Consider the following 21168-nt stretch of genomic DNA (forward strand, 5'->3'; position numbering starts at 1 on the left):
TTGCTAGTGATGAGGATTTAAAAATCTTCATTGTTTTTGGTTGTAAATATAATTATTAAGTTTTTATTTCTAAAATTCTTGTTTTTGTGTTGTTTTAGTGATAGGGTCTTACTATGTTGCCTAGGCTGGACTGGAACTCCTAGGCTCAAGCAATGCTCCTGCCGGGGCCTCCAGAGTGGCTGGGGCTATAACTATTAAGTTTCTAAAGAGAGGAATTATTGCCGGGTGCGGTGGCTCACGCCTGTAATCCCAGCACTTTGGGAGGCCAAGGTGGGTGGGTCACCCTGAGTCAGGAGTTTGAGACCAGCCTGGCCAATATAGTGAAACCCCATCTTTACTGAAAATACAAAAATTAGCCAGGTGTGGTGGCATGGTCCTGTAATCCCAGCTACTCAGGAGGCTGAGGCAGGCGAATCAGTTGAACCCGGGAGGCAGAAGTTGCAGTGACCTGAGATCGTGCCACTGCACTCCAGGGTGACCAAGACTCTGTCTCAAAAAAAAAAAAAAAAAAAAGGAATTTTTTGAAAATTAGAAAGAAATCCCCCCTCATAATTTTAATCCCACCATAATAGGCTTAACATCTATCTCACTGGACATTTTTCTATATACCTAGGATTGACATAGGATTATAATTTCCTTTATAAAACTGTGATCATGCTACATATAAATAGTTCTGCAATTGCATATTCCCCACAATGCTCCATCCTGACCATACTAAAGGACAAATTACGCGTGACTGCTTTGTCCTTGTACACTTTACGCCAGAGCGCAAGGACTTCCTTCATCTGACTTGTGCCCAGCCAGACGGTAAGAGGCGTGGCTGGTAGGGCTGAGTCAGCTCCATGCTGACAGTGAGTGAATCCCTGGGGCGCAGTATGGCTGCAGGCAGTGTGGGAGACCCCATCCGTCTCCACCAAGCCTGGGTAAGGTCAGCCGAGTTTACAGGAGATGGATGACCTTCCTAGACCTGAGACGGGGCTATTTAAAGGAACGTGACACTGAGCCAAAAATGTGGGGGCTGCAGAGCCAGCTTCCACACGGAGGACCAGATTGGCCTTCCCTGGGATCTGCTTCCTCAGGCAAAGCAACCCTTGCAGTCACTGCCACTTGGCTACTGACTGATATTATACTTTGCATTAGGAAATATACTTTTCATCAACATAACCGATTGTGACAGCAACTATACTGACATCTGTATTGAACTTCATACAATATTGTCTATAATATGAATACAACATCATTATATAATACATACAGGAATATAATATACAAATTATATCTGCTTATAATAGACATAATATAAATGAAATATGTGTGTGTGTGTGTGTATATATATATATATTTTTTTTTTTTTTTTTTCTTTTTTCCTGAGACAGGGTCTTCCTCCATTGCCCAGGCTAGAGTGCAGTGGCACGACCTCAGCTCACTGCAACCATTGTCTCCTGGGCTCAAGTAATCCTCCCACCTCAGCCTCCCAGGCAGCTGGGACTACAGGTACATGCCACCATACAAGACTAATTTTTTGTATTTCTTTTTTTGTAGAGATGGGGTCTTGCCATGTTGCCCAGGCTGGTCTCAAACTCCTGGGCTCAAGTGATCCACCCACCTTGGCCTCCCAAAGTGCTGAGATTACAGGCCCATGTCCGACCTCTTTTCTCTATATATATATTTGTGCAAAATATATAATTTTTTTTTTAAAGACATAGGGTCTTGTTCTGTTGCCCAGGCTAGAGTGCAGTGATGCATTCATAACTCATTGCAACCTTGAACTCCTGGACTCAAGGGATCTTTTTGCCTCAGTCTACTGAGTAGCTGGGACTAAAGGTGTGCACCACCACACCTGGCTAATATTATAATTAAAGTGTCATACATTTACATAAAATTAAATATGTCTTTATAGATAATAACAATATATACTATAATATGATACAATATTGATATAATTCCCACTGAATTCTACTCAGCAGTGACTGGAGGTCAGACGTCTTCCCACCCTGGGAGTGTCCCCTCCACTGGGACAGCTCAAGCTGGTACTGTATTTCCCATTGTCAAAATTTTCAAGACAGGAGCCTGTCAGGGACATGACACCAGCAGATTAAATCAACCACTCACCTCCACAGCAAATGATAGCAGCCACGAAAAGGGAGATATCACTGTCATCCAGTTCCAGTGCATTGAACTTCATGGCAAAATCAAACTTGGGTTCCATGATATCACAAAACGGTTTCCTTAGGCTTTTTAGGAATTCACGAGTTATAAACCCATTTCCATATGCTACCAGCATCCCGTCTTTGTTCATCACCGAAGACAGCATGGCAAATATGGCCTCGTAAACTCCGTATTTTAGCAGTGTCACTTGATCGTTCAGGTCCAAGTTTGCGAAGCCTGGGATGGCCTTGGCGAATTCCGTGAGCTCCGTGACGGTCTCCACCGATGTGCACTGGCAGCAGTGAAAGATGCGGACCTCCGCCTCCTTGTTCTGGATGCCATTGGCCACCAGCTTGGCCACCAGTGTCTTCTCAGCCATACACAGTGTCTCCATATCATGTATGACAAAAGGCTACAAAGGAGGACACCAAGGTAAGTCAGGTGATGTGGGATATGTCACGCTCCCAGCCATCAGTTCACTAACGAGCAGCTCCTGCCGAGCAGCTCCTGCGTCCACATCACCAAGCTCGGTGCCTCAGAGGACTCAAGATACCCGCAGAACACAGTCCTCATTCAACTTCAAAATCGGTTGGGGAAAATAAGACATTAATAGAGAACGAACAGTATAAATCAGTAAAATAATAATCATCATCGCCTGACATTGGGTGGATTTCATTGCTAAGAAACTGAAGTACTGGGCTGGGCATGGTGGCTCACGCCTGTAATCCCAGCACTTTGGGAGGCTGAGGTGGGTGGATTACCTGAGGTCAAGAGTTTGAGACCAGCCTGGCCAACATGGTGAAACCCCGTCTCCACTAAAAATACAGAAAAATGTGGCCGGGCGCGGTGGCTCACGCCTATAATCCCAGCACTTTGGGAGGCCAAGGCGGGCGGATCACGAGGTCAGGAGATGGAGACCATCCTGCCTAACATGGTGAAACCCCGTCTCTACTAAAAATATAAAAAATTAGCCGAGTGTGGTGGCGGGCGCCTGTAGTTCCAGCTACTTGGGAGGCTGAGGCAGGAGAATGGCATGAACCCAGGAGGCGGAGCTTGCAGTGAGCCGAGATGGTGCCACTGCACTCCAGCCTGGGTGACAGAGCAAGACTCCGTCTCAAAAACAAAACAAAACAAAATTAGCCAGGCATGGTGTGTGCCTGTAACCCCAGCTACTTGGGAGGCTGAGGCAGGAGAATCGCTTGAACCCGGGAGGCAGAGGTTGCAGTGAGCCGAGATCATGCCACTGCACTCCAGTCTGGGTGACAGAGCAAGACTCCGTCTCAAAAAAAAAAAAAAAAAAAAAAAAGAAACAAAAAACTGAAGTACTGATTTTGTCCACAAAACTAACAAGGATATTAGCAAAGCACCTTTAATATTCTTAAATATTCTCTGAACTCTTAACAACTACTGCAAAAGGCTTAATTACAATAATTCTTAATTTTACCAGTATATGCGCTTTAGAGGTGAACACCATTATTTAACGCTGCTCAATGAATAAATTTGGCAGGTAAATACATACAACTCATAAAGTTGGCATCTATGTAGAAATCAGCAAACAAGCGTTGTTAAAACTCTTTAGGGATAAAGTGGAAAAGCCTCAGAATGCCCTTGTTTCTCTCAGTGCAGGAGACGGAAACCTTCACTCAGTGCTCCACGTTCTGGAGCGAGTGCCAAGTCCCCACAGCCGTGCCTTGTGTGATCCCATGTCCTCTGCATCTAAACGCAGTGGCCTGCCATTTCCTGAAGATCTTGTGGCAGAAGAGGTGGCTGGTCATATTATTTGAAGCCAACATGCTCAGAAGGGATTACATGTGTGGGAGGGCCGGGGAGAATGGGCACAAACACTGCTGTTGGCTGAAATTTACGTCTGTAGGCAGAGCAGGAAAGTGACAGCATCTGAGGGATCTCTCTGTTTATAATGTGGTCCATGGCTTATGCAGACAAGGTCAATAATGCAGTGGGCTAAGGTGTTATTTCTTTTTCTTTCTTTCTTTTTTTTTGAGATGGAGTTTTGCTCTTGTTGCCCAGGCTGGAGTGCAATGACACAATCTCGGCTCACTGCGACCTCGGCCTCCCGGGTTCAAGCAATTCTCCTGCCTCAGCCTCCTGAGTAGCTGGGATTACAGGCATGCACCACCACGCCCAATTTTGTATTTTTAGTAGAGACAGGGTTACACCATGTTGGTCAGGCTGGTGTCGAACTCCTGACCTCAGGTAATCTGCCCACCTCAGCCTCCCAAAGTGTTGGGATTACAGGGGTGAGCCACTGCGCCTGGCCGAAAGCATTATTTCTAATCGCTGCTGGAACAGTGGAGCCCAGAGTGCAGAAGCATCCCAGGGATTTAAAGAATGCCCCCTGCCAGTGGGCAACACATAACCACTGACAATGCTTCTGATCCACAGCCTGAAGTGTTTCCTGTTTCTGGGCTCACAGCACAAAACTGTCTTCAGGGCACCGGTGGAGGTGCCGATAACCGTCACACAGATTGTATGGAATGTTTCAACAGAACCAGGACTTGCAACATAATGCTGGATAAAAAATCCTGATTCTGCATCTGAGGAAAGGGGATATTTTAAAAATTACTCACAAATGAGTGAAAACATTCTGAATACAATATTCAGAGCCAAGTTTCTAAATAATCTGAAGTCTGATTAACGAAGACTGAAAATGATCTCTCTCTAAAGACCTTAAAAACAGTTTAGATGACCATTGTTTGTTAAAGTTTGGAGATAATTCTGCTTCACAGAAAGTTGAACCTCAGATTTGAGGAATTAACATTTCTAGGAGGGGCCAAATTTTTTTTTTTTTTTTTTTTTTGAGACGGAGTCTTGCTCTGTCATGTCGCCCAGGCTGGAATGCAGTGGTGCAATCCTGGCTCATTGCATCGTCTGCCTCTGCCTCCTGGGTTCAAGTGATTCTCCTGCCTCAGCCTCCCAAGTAGCTGGGATTACAAGCACAGACCACCACATCCAGCTAATTTTTTGTATTTTAGTAAAGACGGGGTTTCACCGTGTTACCCAGGCTGGTCTTGAACTCGTGAGCTCAGACAATCTGTCCGCTTCGGCCTCCCAAAGTGCCAGGATTACACGTGTGAGCCACTGCGCCCAGCCTCTAGGAGGGACTACGTTAAATATTTTTAAAGGATCAATAGCAGTATTCCCTCAATTCCAGAAAATAGACTGTTAGGCCACCATCACTTTATTCAAATCACTAGATCTGTCTAAAGTACATTCAGCAGAAATAAAGGTGCTGAATACTTTTTTTTAAAAGTGAGTTGTTTAAAAAATATAAGAAATACTGAGTTAAATGAAGTTGGGTCTCCCCACCTGAGTCTTTAACATGATAAATGTGCAGTGTTCCAGAATGAGAATGAGGCTAGGATAAGCAGGGGTTCCTATGGTGTTCAATTACAGAATGCTTGGTGTTACTTATTGTTTTTTGGTAGAGCACCTCCTAGGACAAATGCAGGCCTGGCTACATAATTTGCGGGACCCAGAGCAAAAACGCAAATGTGGGACCCCTTGGTTTTTCTTTTTTGAGACAGAGTCTCGCTCTGTTGCCCAGGCTGGAGTGCAGTGGCGTGATCTCGACTCACTGCAACCTCCACCTCCCAGGTTCAAGTGATTCTCCTGCCTCAGCCTCCTGAGTAGCTGGGATTACAGGCACCTGCCACCACGCCTGGTTAATTTCTGTATTTTTAGTAGAGATGGGGTTTCACCATGTTGGCCAGGCTGGTCTCGAACTCCTGACCTCAGGTGATCCACCCACTTCAGCCTCCCAAAGTGTTGGGATGACAGGTGTGAGTCACCGCACCCTGTGGGACCCCTTGTTCAAAGATGATTATGAATTTCAAGAAGGCAACAGCGGAGTGTGAACACCCAAGCCTGGGCCTTTCTTTTTTCTCTTTTTCTTTTTTTTTTTTTTTTTTTGCCTGGGCCTTTCTAGGCTTGGGGTGTCGTGAAACAGTTTGCATGCCCCTGAGGCCCGCCCTGGACTAGTTTTATGGGGGATGTACTCTCATAAATGAGGACTTACATAGTAACAAATATCTCATTTCATTTTTATAAAATTATCACTTTGGTTTTAGAAAGTGTGCCTCATTTAACAGGGAAAACTGGAGACCAATGAATTCAAAATGAGTGCTACCATGAAGAAACCAATGTTTATTAAAGCTAAAGAGAAATGGTGTAAAACACATTTGCAAATTTGCCAAACTTCATTGACAAGCATTCTTGGTAAGATCATTTTACAAAAAATCTATGCAGCAGCTTATTACTTTGGAATATGCCTTTTATACTCAAGTTTGACTATGAATATATCTGACACGACAGGCAGTCATTTCAAGTAAATGAAATAAAGCACATTATAAAGACTTTAAACAGTGTGAGGCAGGAAGCTGCCTAGATTTTCCCCAATCACTCCATGCCGAGAGCAGAACGCCCCGCTTGCTGCCACACTGGTCCCTGCACACACTCGTATGGCCTATGATGCTCAATGATATCTCTCATGAGAATTCATCTCTGTTAGCAGCTGTCATCTTTTAGCAAAAAATTAAATGTGGACCAGGCACAGTAGCTCAGGCCTGCAATTCCAGCACTTTGGGAGGCCGAGGTGGGTGGATCACCTGAGGTCAGGAGTTCGAGACCAGCCTGGCCAACATGGCAAAACCCCGTCTCTACTAAAAATACAAAAATTAGCCAGGCGTGGTGGCGGGCACCTGTAATCCCAGCTACTTGGGAGGCGGAGGCAGGAGAATTGCTTGAACCCAGGAGGGGGAGGTTGCAGTGAGCCGAGATCATGTCACTGCACTCCAGCCTGGGTGACAGAGTGAGACTCAGTCTCAAAAAAAGAAAAAAAAAAAAAAAAATTAAATGTGAATCACTGGTAGAGCTATTTTCGATGACATTATTTAATAAGCTCTCTTGGTTATGTTTTACTATACATTTGTTGAAGTGGCACAAAATATAAAGCACATTTTTTAATCTAAAGACAATTTAAGTAGTAGGTATAATATTGGACTATCACACGGCAGGCAACACCCCAAGACATGGTATAAGGTCATAGCTGTTGAAAGGAGCAGTCCTATTATAACGCGGCACCCCGGAGGTCACCCTTATTCCCAAGCTTCTGAAATGTTAAGAATAATGTTGGAATTCCTCTTTCGAAACTGGTCTTAAAAACATGCTCAGCTGCATGTCACAAATTAGCTTCCTTGCTTAACTATTTTTCTTTTTTTCTTTTTTTTGTTTTTTGAGACAGGGTCTTGCTCTGTCACCCAGGCTGGAGTACAGTGGCGCAATCACAGTCCACTGCGGTCTTGACCTCATCCTCCTGCCTCAGCCTCGTGAATAGCTGGAACCGCAGGCACACAGCACCATGCCCAGCTGACTTTCCATAGAGGGGTCTCGCTATGTTGCCCAAGCGAGCCTTTCTTGTTTTTTCAAGCAAGACATTTTACTCTGTTTAATCCCAACTTGCCTGCCAGACTAGCTACAATGGACTTATGGTTTGTCTAAAATTCAGTTATATTCTCAGAGGGTAAAATCTTCCATAACTGAAGCTATTCAAAGACTCTAAAGATAATCCCCAACAATTTGGAGCAATAGGAGAATCTTTGAAATAAACAAATGATACATCCAATTCCTGCTTTCTTCATTGGAACTGAATGTCAGTTCTGATACGTTTGTTAGAGTAAAAAGTAGCAGTACACCATTATCATCACCTTATACTTTGAATTTCTAAAGTCCACATATTCAGTGCTAAGAATTGTTTGGTTGTTTAACTGAACACCTCACTCATTTTTTGGAAGGTGCAGTTTGTTTCTTAAGCCCAAAACAGTAAGAGTGTGTGTGTGAGAGCAAGCGTGTGCACATGTGTGTATGTGTATGAGCCTATGTGTACACATGTGAGTGTGGGTATGCATGCAAGCAGTGTATATACATGTGTACATGTGTGCATGTGTGTGGGTACATGTGTGCATGTGAGGGTACGTGTGTGCATATACACGCATGTGAGCATGTATATGTACATATGTGCAGTAAGTGCGTGTCTGTATACGTGTGTGAATGCATGGGTTTGTCGTGTGTGTGGATGCGTGTGTGTGAGCATGCATGTGTATGTGTGTGTACACAGGTGTGGGTACATGTGTCAGTGTGCATGTATCCATGTGTGTGTGCATGTGCATGTGTGGGGGTGGAGGTGCATCTGTGTACACATGTGGGGTGCATGTGAGTGTGTGTGTACATGTGCACCCATGGATGTGAGTGTGGGTGCATGTGTGTGAGCATGCATATTAGTGCATGTGTGTCTGTACCTGTGTGAGCATGGATGGATGAGTGTGGGTGCATGTGTGTGTCCATGTGCACGTATGGGGGTGGAGGTGCATCTGTGTACACGTGTGGGTGCATGTGTATGTGTGGGTGTGTTTGTGTACACATGCATGCATGGATGTGTGAGTGTGGGTGCATGTGTGTGAACATGCATGTGGGTGCACATGTGTATGTTTGTGTACCTGTGTGCGCATGGATGTGTGAGTGTGGGTGGGTGTTTGTGTGTGCATTTGTGCATGAGCATGCTGCATGTTGGGGGCTGAACTCTCAGCTGCAGGGGAATGAGGAAACAATCATCACACAGAAGGCACTGACTCTGCCCAAGTCCCTCAGTCTCATTTTCTGTTGCTTCCTCCAAAGTCTTCTGACGACATTCTCAACCCCTGACAGATCAGCATCTTACCTTTTTAGACGCTGTTGAAAAGCACCCATTTTTTTTGCCTCCCTCGGCCCCCGGCTCTGCTTCCGTCCCTGTCACCCTCAAATCAAGGGGCAGTGAGTTCCTCAGAGGCGCTCTGCCCCATCACCAAGGGCCCTGACCATTTTCTGGCCCACGGTTCTGAAATCTCAGGGGCTCAAACAGTCCCAGTGTCCAGATGGACAGAGACATTCTCCATCCACCCCTCACTCCTCCCCTCAGCTAAACCCACCTCTCCTCAATCAACGGCATCTATGTTCCACTCGATGCAGCGGCCTCCCCCTGCCCCCACAGCCACCTCCGTGCACCCTGGCCAGTTCCCCGACCCAAGCCTCCTGGCCAATTCTAGGCCCCCCACAACTCCCCCACCGGCTTCAGGCCCCCCAGCATTCTAGCCTGTTCCAGCTCAGTCACAGGGCTTTGTGTCATCTGATCTGAAGACCATGAGCTGCTCTTGACAGAAGAAAGGCATTGGCCACCGCAAAGAGAAATTCAGTTCCCCTCTTCTAGCAAACCAGAGGGCTGCTTTAAAATTAAAATCTAGGCTGGGCGTGGTGGCTCATGCCTGTAATCCCAGCACTTTGGGAGGCCGAGGCGGGTGGACCACCTGAGGTCAGGAGTTCGAGACCAGCCTCAACATGAAGAAACCCCATCTCTACTAAAAATACAAAATTAGCCGGGCATGGTGGTGCATGCCTGTAGTCCCAGCTACTTGGGAGGCTGAGGCAGGAGAACTGCTTGAACTTGGGAGGCGGAGGTTGCAGTGAGCCGAGATTGTACCACTGTGCTCCAGCCTGGGCAACAAGAGCAAAACTCCATCTCAAAAATAAATAAATAAATAAAAAGTAAAATAAATAAAATTAAATTAAAATCTATCTATCCCCTGTGCTTCCCCATCAAGGCTTTGAACATTTCAGGGTTGCTTTCACCCCGGCGGCCCCTGTAGGGAGGAGGCGAGCCTGCCTTCCTCAGCACATAGCCCATTTAGGTTCGTGTGAATTCATCAGTTTACCAGCCTGGACAATTCACTGTGCCGCCTCTCATCCCCAAACAGAAATGAAGTCCGCAGCCAGCCCTGAGGTCAGTGTGCCTTCCTGAGGCTCTGCGGGGCGTGGCTGGGGCTGTGCGATCACCCAGGCTGGAAAGGGATGAAACGGGGACTGGATACGGGCCACTGGGCAGAGATCAAGGTGAGTGCTTCCAGCCCGATGCTTGGTCTTCCTAACAGATTTCTCACCCACAGATGCGGCTGCTTTCTGAGATGTGTAAGGGACACACGCTATGGTCTTCCAATACCTACCATGGCCACAAAACCAGAGCTTGGCCAAGAGATTCGGGCTGTGTGGCCAGTGGTGGGCATCCTGCCAATGGGCCTTTTCCCAAACTAAGCAGAGAGGGTATCCTGCACTGGAAGGAGCCAGCTCTGGAAAGCCCGTCAGCAGGCCAGGCAGAGAGAAGCGGGCCATGCCTCCAATGTCCTGCGTGCAGACAAGGACACGGGGTGGGACCCTGGCTTGGAGCAAACAGTGTGATCAAGCACAAAGAGTGACATGAAGGTTGGAGGTTGTCTTGAAAACTGGTGCCTATGGTGCTCTGGCTTTGGGGGTGTGGGTGGAAGGAGGCATCTGACTCTTAGAAGAGTGCACGGTTCTCTTTTTCTACAGAAAACCAAATTGTGAAGCCCAATCCTAGACTATTCATCTATCATTTCTTTCTTTTTTTTTGAGACGGAGTCTCGCTCTGTCGCCCAGACTGGAGTGCAGTGGTGCGATCTCAGCTCACTGCAACCTCCACTTCCCAGGTTCAAGCAATTCTCCTGCCGCAGCCTCCCGCATAGCTGGGACTACAGGCACTCGCTGCCATGCCCAGCTAAATTTTTGTATTTTGGTAGAGACAGGGTTTCACCGTGTTGCCCAGGCTGGTCTCGAACTCCTGAGCTCAGGCAATCTGCCCTCCTCTGCCTCCCAAAGTGCTGGGATTACAGGCGTGAGCAACCATGCCCTGCCCTCTTATTTTGTTTTTTTTTTTGAGACAGAGTCACCCAGGCTGGAGTGCAGTGGTGCTATCTCGGTTCACTGCAACCTCCACCTCGCATGTTCAAACAATTCTCCTGTCTCAGCCTCCCGAGTAGCTGGGATTACAGGTGCCCACCACCATGCCTGGATAATTTTTGTATTTTTAGTAGAGACAGGGTTTCACCATATTGGTCAGGCTGGTCTCCAACTCCTGACCTCAGGTGATCCACCTGCCTCAGCCTCCCAAAGTGCTGGGATTACAGCCATGAGCCCCCGCACCCGGCCTATTATTTATTTCTTTAAGGATAAAATGCAAACAGATTCCTGCTTGCAAGTTGCTGCATGTGACCCTCAGCTGAGGGTGATGGGGTTCCTAGAGCTTGGGGGTCTCCAAGGGCAGGTGCAGGAGGACGCCAGGAGTACCGTTTGCACCCAATGCTGGGGGCAAGTCATTAGGGAGAAAGACAACTTAACTCTGCTTTGAATTATTTAGAGAGTCTTCTCTGTTGCCTAGGCTGGAGTGCAGTGGCGCAATCACAGCTCGCTGCAGCCTTGAACTCCTGGCCTCAAGGCATCCTCCTGCCTCAAACTCCCAAGTCGCAGGGACTACAGGTGTGTGCCACCATGCCTGGCTAATGTTTTTATTTTGTGTAGAGATGTGGTCTTGCCATGTTGCCCAGGTTGGTCTTGAACTCCTGGGCTCAAGTTATCCTCCCGCCTCAGCTTCCCAAGTAGCTGGGACCACAGGCACATGCCACCATGCCCAGCTAGTTTAAAAAAAAAAAAAAAATCATTTTTTGTAGAGACGAGGTCTCCTTGTGTTGCCTGGTCTCGAACTCTTGGATTGCCTCAAGTGATCCTCCCACCTCAGCCTCCCAAAGTGCTGGGATTACAGTGTGAGCCACTGTGCCCAGCCTGCTTTCAATTCTTAAATCCAAGGGAGAAATAGAAGCTGGCAAACAAAAGTTTTAGTCTTCCCAATTTTGGGTTGTACTAATCATCTCCAGGATAGAGACTCCAAGCTAAAAGTTACATTTTCTTTCACTCTCATGATCCAGGAAGGGTCTAATTGGGAGAAGCCTCTGGGGCTGCCTAGCGTGGGTGTCTGCTGGACACTTCTCAAATGTCTCAGCCTATTTAACTGGAGAATTCACTGAAGAATTAAAGGACTCAGTAAAGAAGAGGTTTGGTTTGTTCATGAAAGTAAGTAGGCTTGTGAAATGCTTTATTTTCCTGTGACTAAAATTCCACCTTGTAATTCCCAGTAAGGATTGCTTCAAGCTATTCATTAATACAAATTAAACCTGTTTCACCATGTTCATAGGAAAATGGCAAAAAAAAAAAAAAAAAAAAAAAAGTATCTTCATTCACCAACTGAGGACTGGCTCTTCTTTGAAGGTAGCTCTGAGATTTTTTTGTAATGGAAACAAAGGCTTATTTAACTATTGGGGAGGGGGAAGGAAGACTTAGGCCAGACAGGTGGGGACATGGAGGATGAGCCATGAGGGGCAACTTAGGTGCCTCTGAAATGGTCCAGAGCTACCTTAAAAGACAGGGTTTCTATAACAAGTGGTCCTTTCTTTTCCTTTCTTTCTTTTTTTTGGAGACGGTCTCACTCTGTTGCCCAGGCTGGAGTACAGTGGTGCAATCTTAGCTTACTGCCACCTGTAGCTCCCAGGTTCAAGCAATTCTCCTGCCTCAGCCTCGCAAGTAGCTGGGATTACAGGCAACTACTACCACGCCTGGCTAATTTTTTGTGTGTTTAGTGGAGACAGGGTTTCACCGTGTCAGCCAGGATGGTCTCGATCTCCTGACCTCATAATCCGCCTGTTTTTGCCTCCCAAAGTGCTGGGATTACAGGCATGAGCCACCGCATCTGGCTTACAGGTGGCCCTTTCTAAGCCCCGAGATGTCACTGCCTTTTCACCGAAGGCAGAAAAAGAATGTAGGCATGTTTGTCTGAGAGGGAGGGATAGTTTTAGGAGAAAGGACCAAGAGCACATTTTGAGTGGGAAGTGAGTGGTTTCATTTTCTAGCCTTACGACATGGTTTGGCTCTGTGTCCCCACTGAAATGTCATGGTGAACTGTAATCCCCAGTGCTGGAGGTGGGGCCTAGGGGGAGGGACTGCATCATGGGGATCACTTCACGAATGGTTTAGCACCATCCTCTTGGTGCTACTCTAGTGACAGTGTTCTCACAAGATCTGGTCGGTGAAAAGTGTGCAGCACCTCCCGTCTCTTGTTTCTGCTCCTGCCATGTAAGATGCCTGCTCCCACTTCACCTTCTGCTATGAGTGAAAGTTCCCTGAAGTCTCCCCAGAAGCAGAAGCTTCCTGTACAGCCTATGGGCCACGAGCCAATTAAACCTCTTTTCTTTATAAATTACCCAGTCTCAGGTATTTCTTTATAGCAGTGTGAGAACAGACTAATACACCTTAAAATAGGGATTTACTTTATTATTCGATTTTATGTTTTTGAGATAGGGTCTCGATCTGTCACCCAGGCTGGAGTGCCGTGGCATGATCTCAGCTTACTGCAACCTCTGCCTCCTGGGTTGAAGCGATTCTCATGCCTCAGCCACCCAAGTAGCTGGAATTACAGGCGTGTGCCACCCTGCTCAGCTAGTTTTTGTATTTTTAGTAGAGATGGGGTTTCTCCATGTTGGCCAGGCTAGTATTGAACTCCTGGACTCAAGCGATTTGCCCACCTTGGCCTTCCCAGAGTGCTAGGATTACAGGCGTGACCCACCTTGCCTGGTCAGTTTTTTTTTTTTTTTTTTTTTTTTAAATCCAGTTAATGCTGGGTGCCATGACTCGCACCTTTAATCCCAGTGCTTTGGGAGGCCAAGGTGGGAAGATCACTTGAGGCCAGGAGTTTGAGACCAGCCTGGGAAACATCTCCTCTCTACCAAAAAACAAAAACAAAAACAAAACAACAACCAAAAAAACAGCCAGGTGTAGTGGTGCACATCTGTAGTCCCAGCTCCTTGGGAGGCTGAGGCAGGAGGATTGCTTGAGCCCAGGAGTTCAAGGCTGCAGTGAACTATGATTGCACCACTGCACTCCAGCCTGGGTGACAGAGCAAGACCCTATCTCTATTTAAGAAAAATGCACCTAAGAAATCACCTAGTGCTTGGTAAGCTATTAAGGTTTGTTTTTTTTTTTCTTTTTTTTTTTTTTTTTTTTTTTGAGACGGAGTGTAGCTCTGTCGCCCAGGCTGGAGTGCAGTGGCCGGATCTCAGCTCACTGCAAGCTCCGCCTCCCGGGTTTACGCCATTCTCCGGCCTCAGCCTCCCGAGTAGCTGGGACTACAGGCGCCCGCCACCACGCCCGGCTAGTTTTTTGTATTTTTTAGTAGAGACGGGGTTTCACCGTGTTAACCAGGATGGTCTCGATCTCTTGACCTCATGATCCGCCCGTCTCGGCCTCCCAAAGTGCTGGGATTACAGGTTTGAGCCACCGCGCCCGGCCTGTTTTTTTTTTTTTCTAAGTGTATTAATTACATAACCAATATAATAACTTGGTGGCTAAGATCTTTGAGGTGATTCCAAGCAAGAAGAAAGGAGTTGTTGTTAAGCTACAGCTCAGAGTCTCAGAATGAACTATTTCTATTGTCGCTGTCCTTTGCTTAACTGTGGGATAAATATAATTTTCTCAACATTCAACATATGTGTCCTTCATCATTCCCTACGACACTGGTTCCATGTTGCCAAGAGAACCCAGAACGGCCGCAAACACCTACTGGATTGTTACTGGCCTTTCCTGAGAGGATGACCCGGGCTTTGACCTTGTTCATGTTGAAGCTCTTCAGGTAGGCCTCATAGATTCCCTTGGCCAGAGATTTGAGATCTGCGGTTTCAGAATCTTCTATGTCACGTTCGCAGGTAAGAATTTCTGCTTTCAGTTTTGCTTTTTCAGATCTTGGCATTCGTCCAAAACGAATCGCTAGGGTTTGGAGGGGGAAACAGGCATGAGCAGTGAGGTCATGATTGCGCGGACAGGGCTGGACGAGGGGCTCCCCCAGGACTTAAACCAGGAATGAAAATTCACAGGCAGTTCAGACCCATCCTTGATTACTATTCGGCTTTCCACTATGGAGAGATGAAAAACTCAAACTCCGTACACTGTAGACTTATTTTTTATTTTTTATTTTTTTTTGAGACGGAGTCTTGCTCTGCCGCCCAGGCTGGAGTGCAGTGGCCGGATCTCAGCTCACTGCAAGCTCCGCCTCCCGGGTTCCCGCCATTCTCCTGTCTCAGCCTCCCGAGTAGCTGGGACTACAGGCGCCGCCACCTCGCCCGGCTGGTGTTTTGTATTTTTTAGTAGAGACGGGGTTTCACTGTGTTAGCCAGGTTGGTCTCGATCTCCTGACCTCGTGATCCGCCCGTCTCGGCCTCCCAAAGTGCTGGGATTACAGGCTTGAGCCACCGCGCCCGGCCCCTTTTTTTTTTTGAGACGGAGTCTCGCTCTGTCGCCCAGGCTGGAGTGCAGTGGCCGGATCTCAGCTCACTGCAAGCTCCGCCTCCCGGGTTTACGCCATTCTCCTGCCTCAGCCTCCCGAGTAGCTGGGACTACAGGCGCCCGCCACCTCGCCTGGCTAGTTTTTTGTATTTTTTAGTAGAGATGGAGTTTCACTGTCTTAGCCAGGATGGTCTCGATCTCCTGACCTCGTGATCTGCCCGTCTCGGCCTCCCAAAGTGCTGGGATTACAGGCTTGAGCCACCACGCCCAGCCCACTGTAGACTTTTAAACAGGTGCAGGCTGAAGGTGACACCATTGTTCGTCTCATTAGTAGGGTGTACACCACCATCAGGTGCATCATCAACCTTTGAGTGAAGGAGGTGAACGGGGCTTCAGGGTGAGTTTATATAATAACTGCTTCTTTTTCCAGAAGGTAGACATGCAAGTCTTACGAACGACTTACTTTAGTTACATTCACATCACAATTAGCATGTTCTAAAACTATTACATGATTGGCTAGAAGGAAATTCATAAGGTGGCGAGATGTTTGAGGTAGCACACCCTTCCTATGGACAAGGCGAACATTCTGTCATTTTGGTGCCTTCCACTTGGTTTTTCGATTCTGTATCAAAGTCTTACCATTTGAAGTTTCTAACAGCGAGTCCAATGTGCCACTGAATCTCAGCTATTTGAGACTTTTCTTTTTTTTTTTTTTTTTCTTTTTTTGAGACAGAGTCTTACTCTGTCACCCAGACTGGAGTGCACTGGTGCAATCTCAGCTCACTGCAACCTCCACCTCCCGGGTTCAAGCGATTCTCCTGTCTCAGTCTCCCAAGTAGCTGGGATTACAGGTGTGCACTACCACTCCCAGCTAATTTTTGTATTTTTAGTAGAGATGGGGGTTTTGCCATGTTGGCTGGGCTGGTCTCAAACTCCTGACCTCAAGTGATCCACTCACCTCGGCCTCCCAAAGGGCTAGGATCACAGGTGTGAATCACCAAGCCTGGGAGACTTTTCTTTTCTTTCTTTCTTTCTCTCTCTCTTTTTTTTTTTTTAATGGAATCTCCTCCCTCTGTCACCCAGGCTGCAGTGCAGTGGCGCAAGCTCGACTCACTGCAATCTCCGCCTCCCAGGTTCAAGCGATTCTTCTGCCTCAGCCTCCCGAGTAGCTGGAACTACAGGTGCGCACCACCACACCCAGTTAATTTTTGTATTCTTAGTAGAGACGGGGTTTCACCATATTGGCCAGGCTGGTCACAAACTCCTGACCTGAAGTGATCCACCCGCCTCAGCCTCCCAAAGTGCTAGGATTACAGGCGTGAACCACCACGCCTGGGCGACTTTTATTTTCTTAGGCCACTCTGATTACAAAATGACTTGGATGTGAAATGTTGAAGCACATTCATCCATAGCTTGGTCTGTTCCCTTGGAACAAAGAAGGGGAACCGAGAAACGAACTGGGAAAATGTGTGGGGCCACCTTACCTACCGTTGTGTGACATCCCGACAGAAAGGCACTTGTGAAAGCGACAATACTGGCATTTGTTTCTATTCTTTTTCTGGATCTTGCAGCTGCGGTCGCACTTGTCATACACCAGCTTGAGTCGAATCGTTCGCCGAAAGAAGCCCTGTGAGGGTAACACGCAGTGGATTTAAAGACCCCGGCCAGCACACTTGCTTTACTCACCTTTTTTGTTGCTCATTTATTGTTTCTTTTTAAATGAACGAAATTTAGGGAAAAGTTATTCTAGGCCAGGCGTGGTGATCACGCCTGTAATCCCAGCACTTTGGGAGGCCAAGGCAGGTGGATCACTTGAGGTCAGGAATTCGAGACCAGCGTGGCCAACATGGTGAAACTCTGTCTCTACTAAAAATACAAAAATTAGTCTAGTGTGGTGGCACGTGCCTGTAATCCCAGCTACTCCTGAGGCTGAGGCAGGAGAATTGCTTGAACCCGGGAGGCAGAGGTTGCAGTGAGCCGAGATCACCCCACTGCACTTTAGCCTGGGTGACAGAGTGAGACTCTGTCTCAAAAAAAAGAAAAAAAGAAAAAAGAAAAAGAAAAAAAGAAAAATAGTTCTTCTAAAAAGTCTGAAATGATTGGGACAAATACAGAACTTTAAATATCATTACATTTAATGTGAAAAACAAATGAGGCAGCAAAGTCATTTCTGAATGCCCTTATCTGACTTGGGAAAACACAATTACAGTTTTCCAAAGAGTTACTCAGCCTTGTTACAATGTATATGAATGTAACTATCCCCAGCATTGTGACATTTCCATATTTGTGACTAAAGACTTTCTAGGAATTTTTGTAAGAGTATATTAACTCCCTCAAAGACAAAAATTATAATAAAGCCAGCTGTTTGTAAACAATTTTCTTGCTTTGTAAAAGCATCTTAAACTCTACCCAGCAAGAAACAATGTTACTAAATAGTCCATAAAAAACAAAACTAAATGAGTAATTAATCATGGCCCTAAGGAAAAGGCCACTTTATAGGGAGCTTTTTCAAAGGTATGTGGTTAGAAAACTTGCGAAGGAGTTCATTTTTGCTTTGGGTTCTTTTTCCTCTTTGCTTTTAAGTCATTCTTCTACATTTTTGCCACAGTGGGGTATGCTTGGCCCGCGGGAGAGGGACAGCAGTGTGCCGGGGAATGTCTGAGAGGCAGGCTGACGTCTTTACAATGTCCTTACCTAAGCTTGCACAGTGGGGAGGCTAAGGAACGCATGGGGTTAAAATGAGAAGGGTGGGGAGAGGGTTCTAGACGGCAGAGTGCCACAATGTTCTGGCTGTGAGGTTCTCCCTGTGGCCCAGGCCTCTGAGGCCAGGCCTGGCTCTAGGCAGAATGCTGGTGTTCCAAGATCATACATTGTGCTGGAAAGGCGGTGGCATTTTTCAAGTTAGTCAACACCTGCAGTGTGCACCGTGAGAAGGGATTTCTGATTCAAACCAAACATTCAGATGATGATATCCCACATTTCATGTACATAAGGTGCCAGACTTGAGCACGGCTGTGCAACCCTAAAGGGATGTTGCTGCAGGAGCTCTCCTCATCACTACGCTGGCAAACACGGAAGGGCCACCAGTCCAGCTGGCAGCACGCGGGACAACAGGGCCTGCCTTCACGCACTCCTGGCCCGGGTCACATCTGTTTAGGGCAGGCTGAGCCAGCAGGAAGATGAAGATACATAGGGGGTTCCTGTGGCTCGAATGGGGTGGAGAAGCCCCTGATGTGCAGGAAGGAACTGCCAGGGGGCAGGAGCAGCCAGTCTCTAGTCCCAGTCTCTGCTTCTGGGAGCTAGGGGACCCTAAGCAAGATACTCTGTGTTTCTGATGGCCAATTCCCCCGGCAGGAGCATCAGAACACCTGCCCCACCTGGCCTTCAGGGAGGGTCCAGAGATCAACGGTAATGGCTCTCTGTCTTGTATTAGAATGAAGTGATGTTCTTAATGTGGCTTATTTTCTTTTCTCCTTTTTTTTTTTTTTTTTTTTTTTTTGAGACGAAGTTTTACTCTTGTCTCCCAGGTTGGAGTGCAATGGCTTGATCTTGGCTCACTGCAACCTCCACCTCCTGGGTTCAAGCAATTCTCCTGCCTCAGCCTCCCAAGTAGCTGGGATTACAGGCATGCGCCACCACACCTGGCTAATTTTTGTATTTTTAGTAGAGACAGGGTTTCTCCATGTTGGCCAGGCTGGTCTTGAACTCCCGACCTCAGGTGATCCAGCCACCTTGGCCTCCCAAAGTGCTGGGATCACAGGCATGAGCCACCACGCCCAGCCCAATGTGGCTTATTTTCTTTTGAAGAACACACTTCTCTAAGTATTTACAAAGCACAGAGGAACCATTTGTCCTAGACTCTCTAAAGCAGCAATTCCCAACCTTTTTGGCACCAGGGACTGGTTTTGTATAAGACAATTTTTCCACAGATGGGGGATGAGGAGGGATGGTTTCAGGATGAAACTGTTCTACCTTGGAACATCAGGTATTAGATTCTCATAAGGGGCATACAAGCTAGATCCCTCAAATGTGCAGTTCACAATAGGGTTCATGCTCTTGGGGGTTCTGTGCTCTAAAGAGAGAGGCTAATCTATTACTGAGGTCAGTTTCTTTTCTTCTTTTCTTTTCTTTTTTTTTTTTTTTTTTGAGACGGAGTCTTACTCTTGTTGTCCAGGCTGGAGTGCAGTGGCGCAATCTTGGCTCACTACAACCTCTGGCTCCTGGGTTCAAGCGATTCTCCTGCCCCGGCCTCCCAAGTAGCTGGGATTACAGGCACCCACCACCATGCCTAGCTAATGTTTTTGTATTTTTAGTAGAGACAGCGTTTCACCATGTTGACCAGGCCGGTTTCGAACTCCTGATCTCAGGTGATCCAATCGCCTTGGCTTCCCAAAGTGCTGGAATTATAGGCGTGAGATACCGCGCCTGGCCTGAGGTCAGTTTCTTATTCGGGACTTTCTGCAATCTCTCAGTAATGACTGCCATTTGCTATAAAAGTAACCACAAGTGGTTGATGGTGGCAGCCACCGGGCCCTGTTCCAGGTCCCCTCTACCTTGCAGCCTTCACACGCGTGGACTCCGTAATGGTAGCCTGAGGCCTTGTCCCCGCAGATTCTACATTCGATGTTCAGTGCTCCACTGGGAGACTCGTCCACGCTGCCGGGGACCACAGGATAAGTCACCGAGGAGGGGCTCGAAGCTGGTGAAAGCGTGTCTGGGGAAAAAGAGGAGAGACGGATGAATAGTCCAGGCATCACTATCCTGTGTCTGAACTGGGTCTACGAGGATGTGATTTCGCATATGAGGCATCTAACGCTGAGGCGTAAACCTCAGAATACCCATGCAGGGCCGGGCCCTGCCTCTGGGTCACACCCTCTTGCACTCCTACAGCTGCCGTTGTGCTGTGCTCCCAAAGCCAGCATGCTTGCTCCGACTGCTGCTGAGCTGACCTCGAGCTCCAGACCCACACATCTCAGATCACGCATCCCTAGACCCACGCATCTCCGCCCCGCATATCTCCAGACTCGCGTGTCTCCAATCCACACATCTCCGCCCTGCACATTTCCTCATTCCCACATCTTCGATCTGAGCATCTCTGATCCGAGCATCTCTGATCAGCGCATTGCCGCCCCGCGCATCTCTGGACCTGCACATCTCCCATCCACACATCTTCAGATTCGCATCTCCGGACCCGCGCATCTCCAGACCCGTGCATCTCCGGAACCGTGGATCTCTGGACCCGTGCATTTCCGATCTGCTCATCTCTGTTCTGCATATCTCCAGACCCACATATCTCCGGACCCCCGCATCTCTGGACCCGTGCATCTCCTGACCCCCTACAGCTCCTGATTCGCACATCTCCGCACCCGCGTATCTCCGATTCGCCCATCTCCTGATCTGCGCATCTCCGGACCCGCGTATCTCCTGGCCCTCCACATCTCCTGATCCCCACATCTCCGCTCCGCACATCTCCGGACTCCCTCATCTCCTGCTCCATACATCTTGGGACCCTCACATCTCCGGATCCACACATCTCGGGACCTCCACATCTCTGATCCGCACATCTCGGGACTGGCACATCTCCTGATCCGCATATCTCCGGACCCCCACATCTCCGATCTGCACCTCTGTGTACCCGCACATCTCCGCTGCACACATCACCAGACCATCTCGCCCATACCTCACCGTGCAGGACTCCCCGTGCCCCGCGCTGACAGTGCCACACAGAACTCTTTTTGTTTGCTTCCTTCCTTCCAGTTCTTCCACAATTGCTAACTCAGTAAATGGCACCAGAAT

At 47.6% G+C, this 21168-nt stretch overlaps 1 protein-coding gene across 11 annotated transcripts in view; it reads right to left on the reverse strand.

Moving 5' to 3' along the window:
* Positions 1–21168, reverse strand: part of PPARA (peroxisome proliferator activated receptor alpha) — a 101401-nt gene that overhangs the window by 9560 nt on the left and 70673 nt on the right. For all 11 annotated transcript variants that reach the window (XM_073006594.1, XM_073006600.1, XM_073006598.1 and 8 more), the window contains 4 exons: positions 19926–20086; positions 16861–16999; positions 14654–14856; positions 2113–2560 (listed from right to left, as the gene is read on the reverse strand). In XM_073006594.1, coding sequence (XP_072862695.1) covers positions 2113–2560; positions 14654–14856; positions 16861–16999; positions 19926–20086 — 951 coding nt within the window. The remainder of the gene's footprint in view (positions 1–2112; positions 2561–14653; positions 14857–16860; positions 17000–19925; positions 20087–21168) is intronic.

Source organism: Chlorocebus sabaeus, chromosome 19 (assembly GCF_047675955.1).
Source record: "Chlorocebus sabaeus isolate Y175 chromosome 19, mChlSab1.0.hap1, whole genome shotgun sequence".
In the NCBI taxonomy this organism is placed as follows: domain Eukaryota; kingdom Metazoa; phylum Chordata; class Mammalia; order Primates; family Cercopithecidae; genus Chlorocebus; species Chlorocebus sabaeus.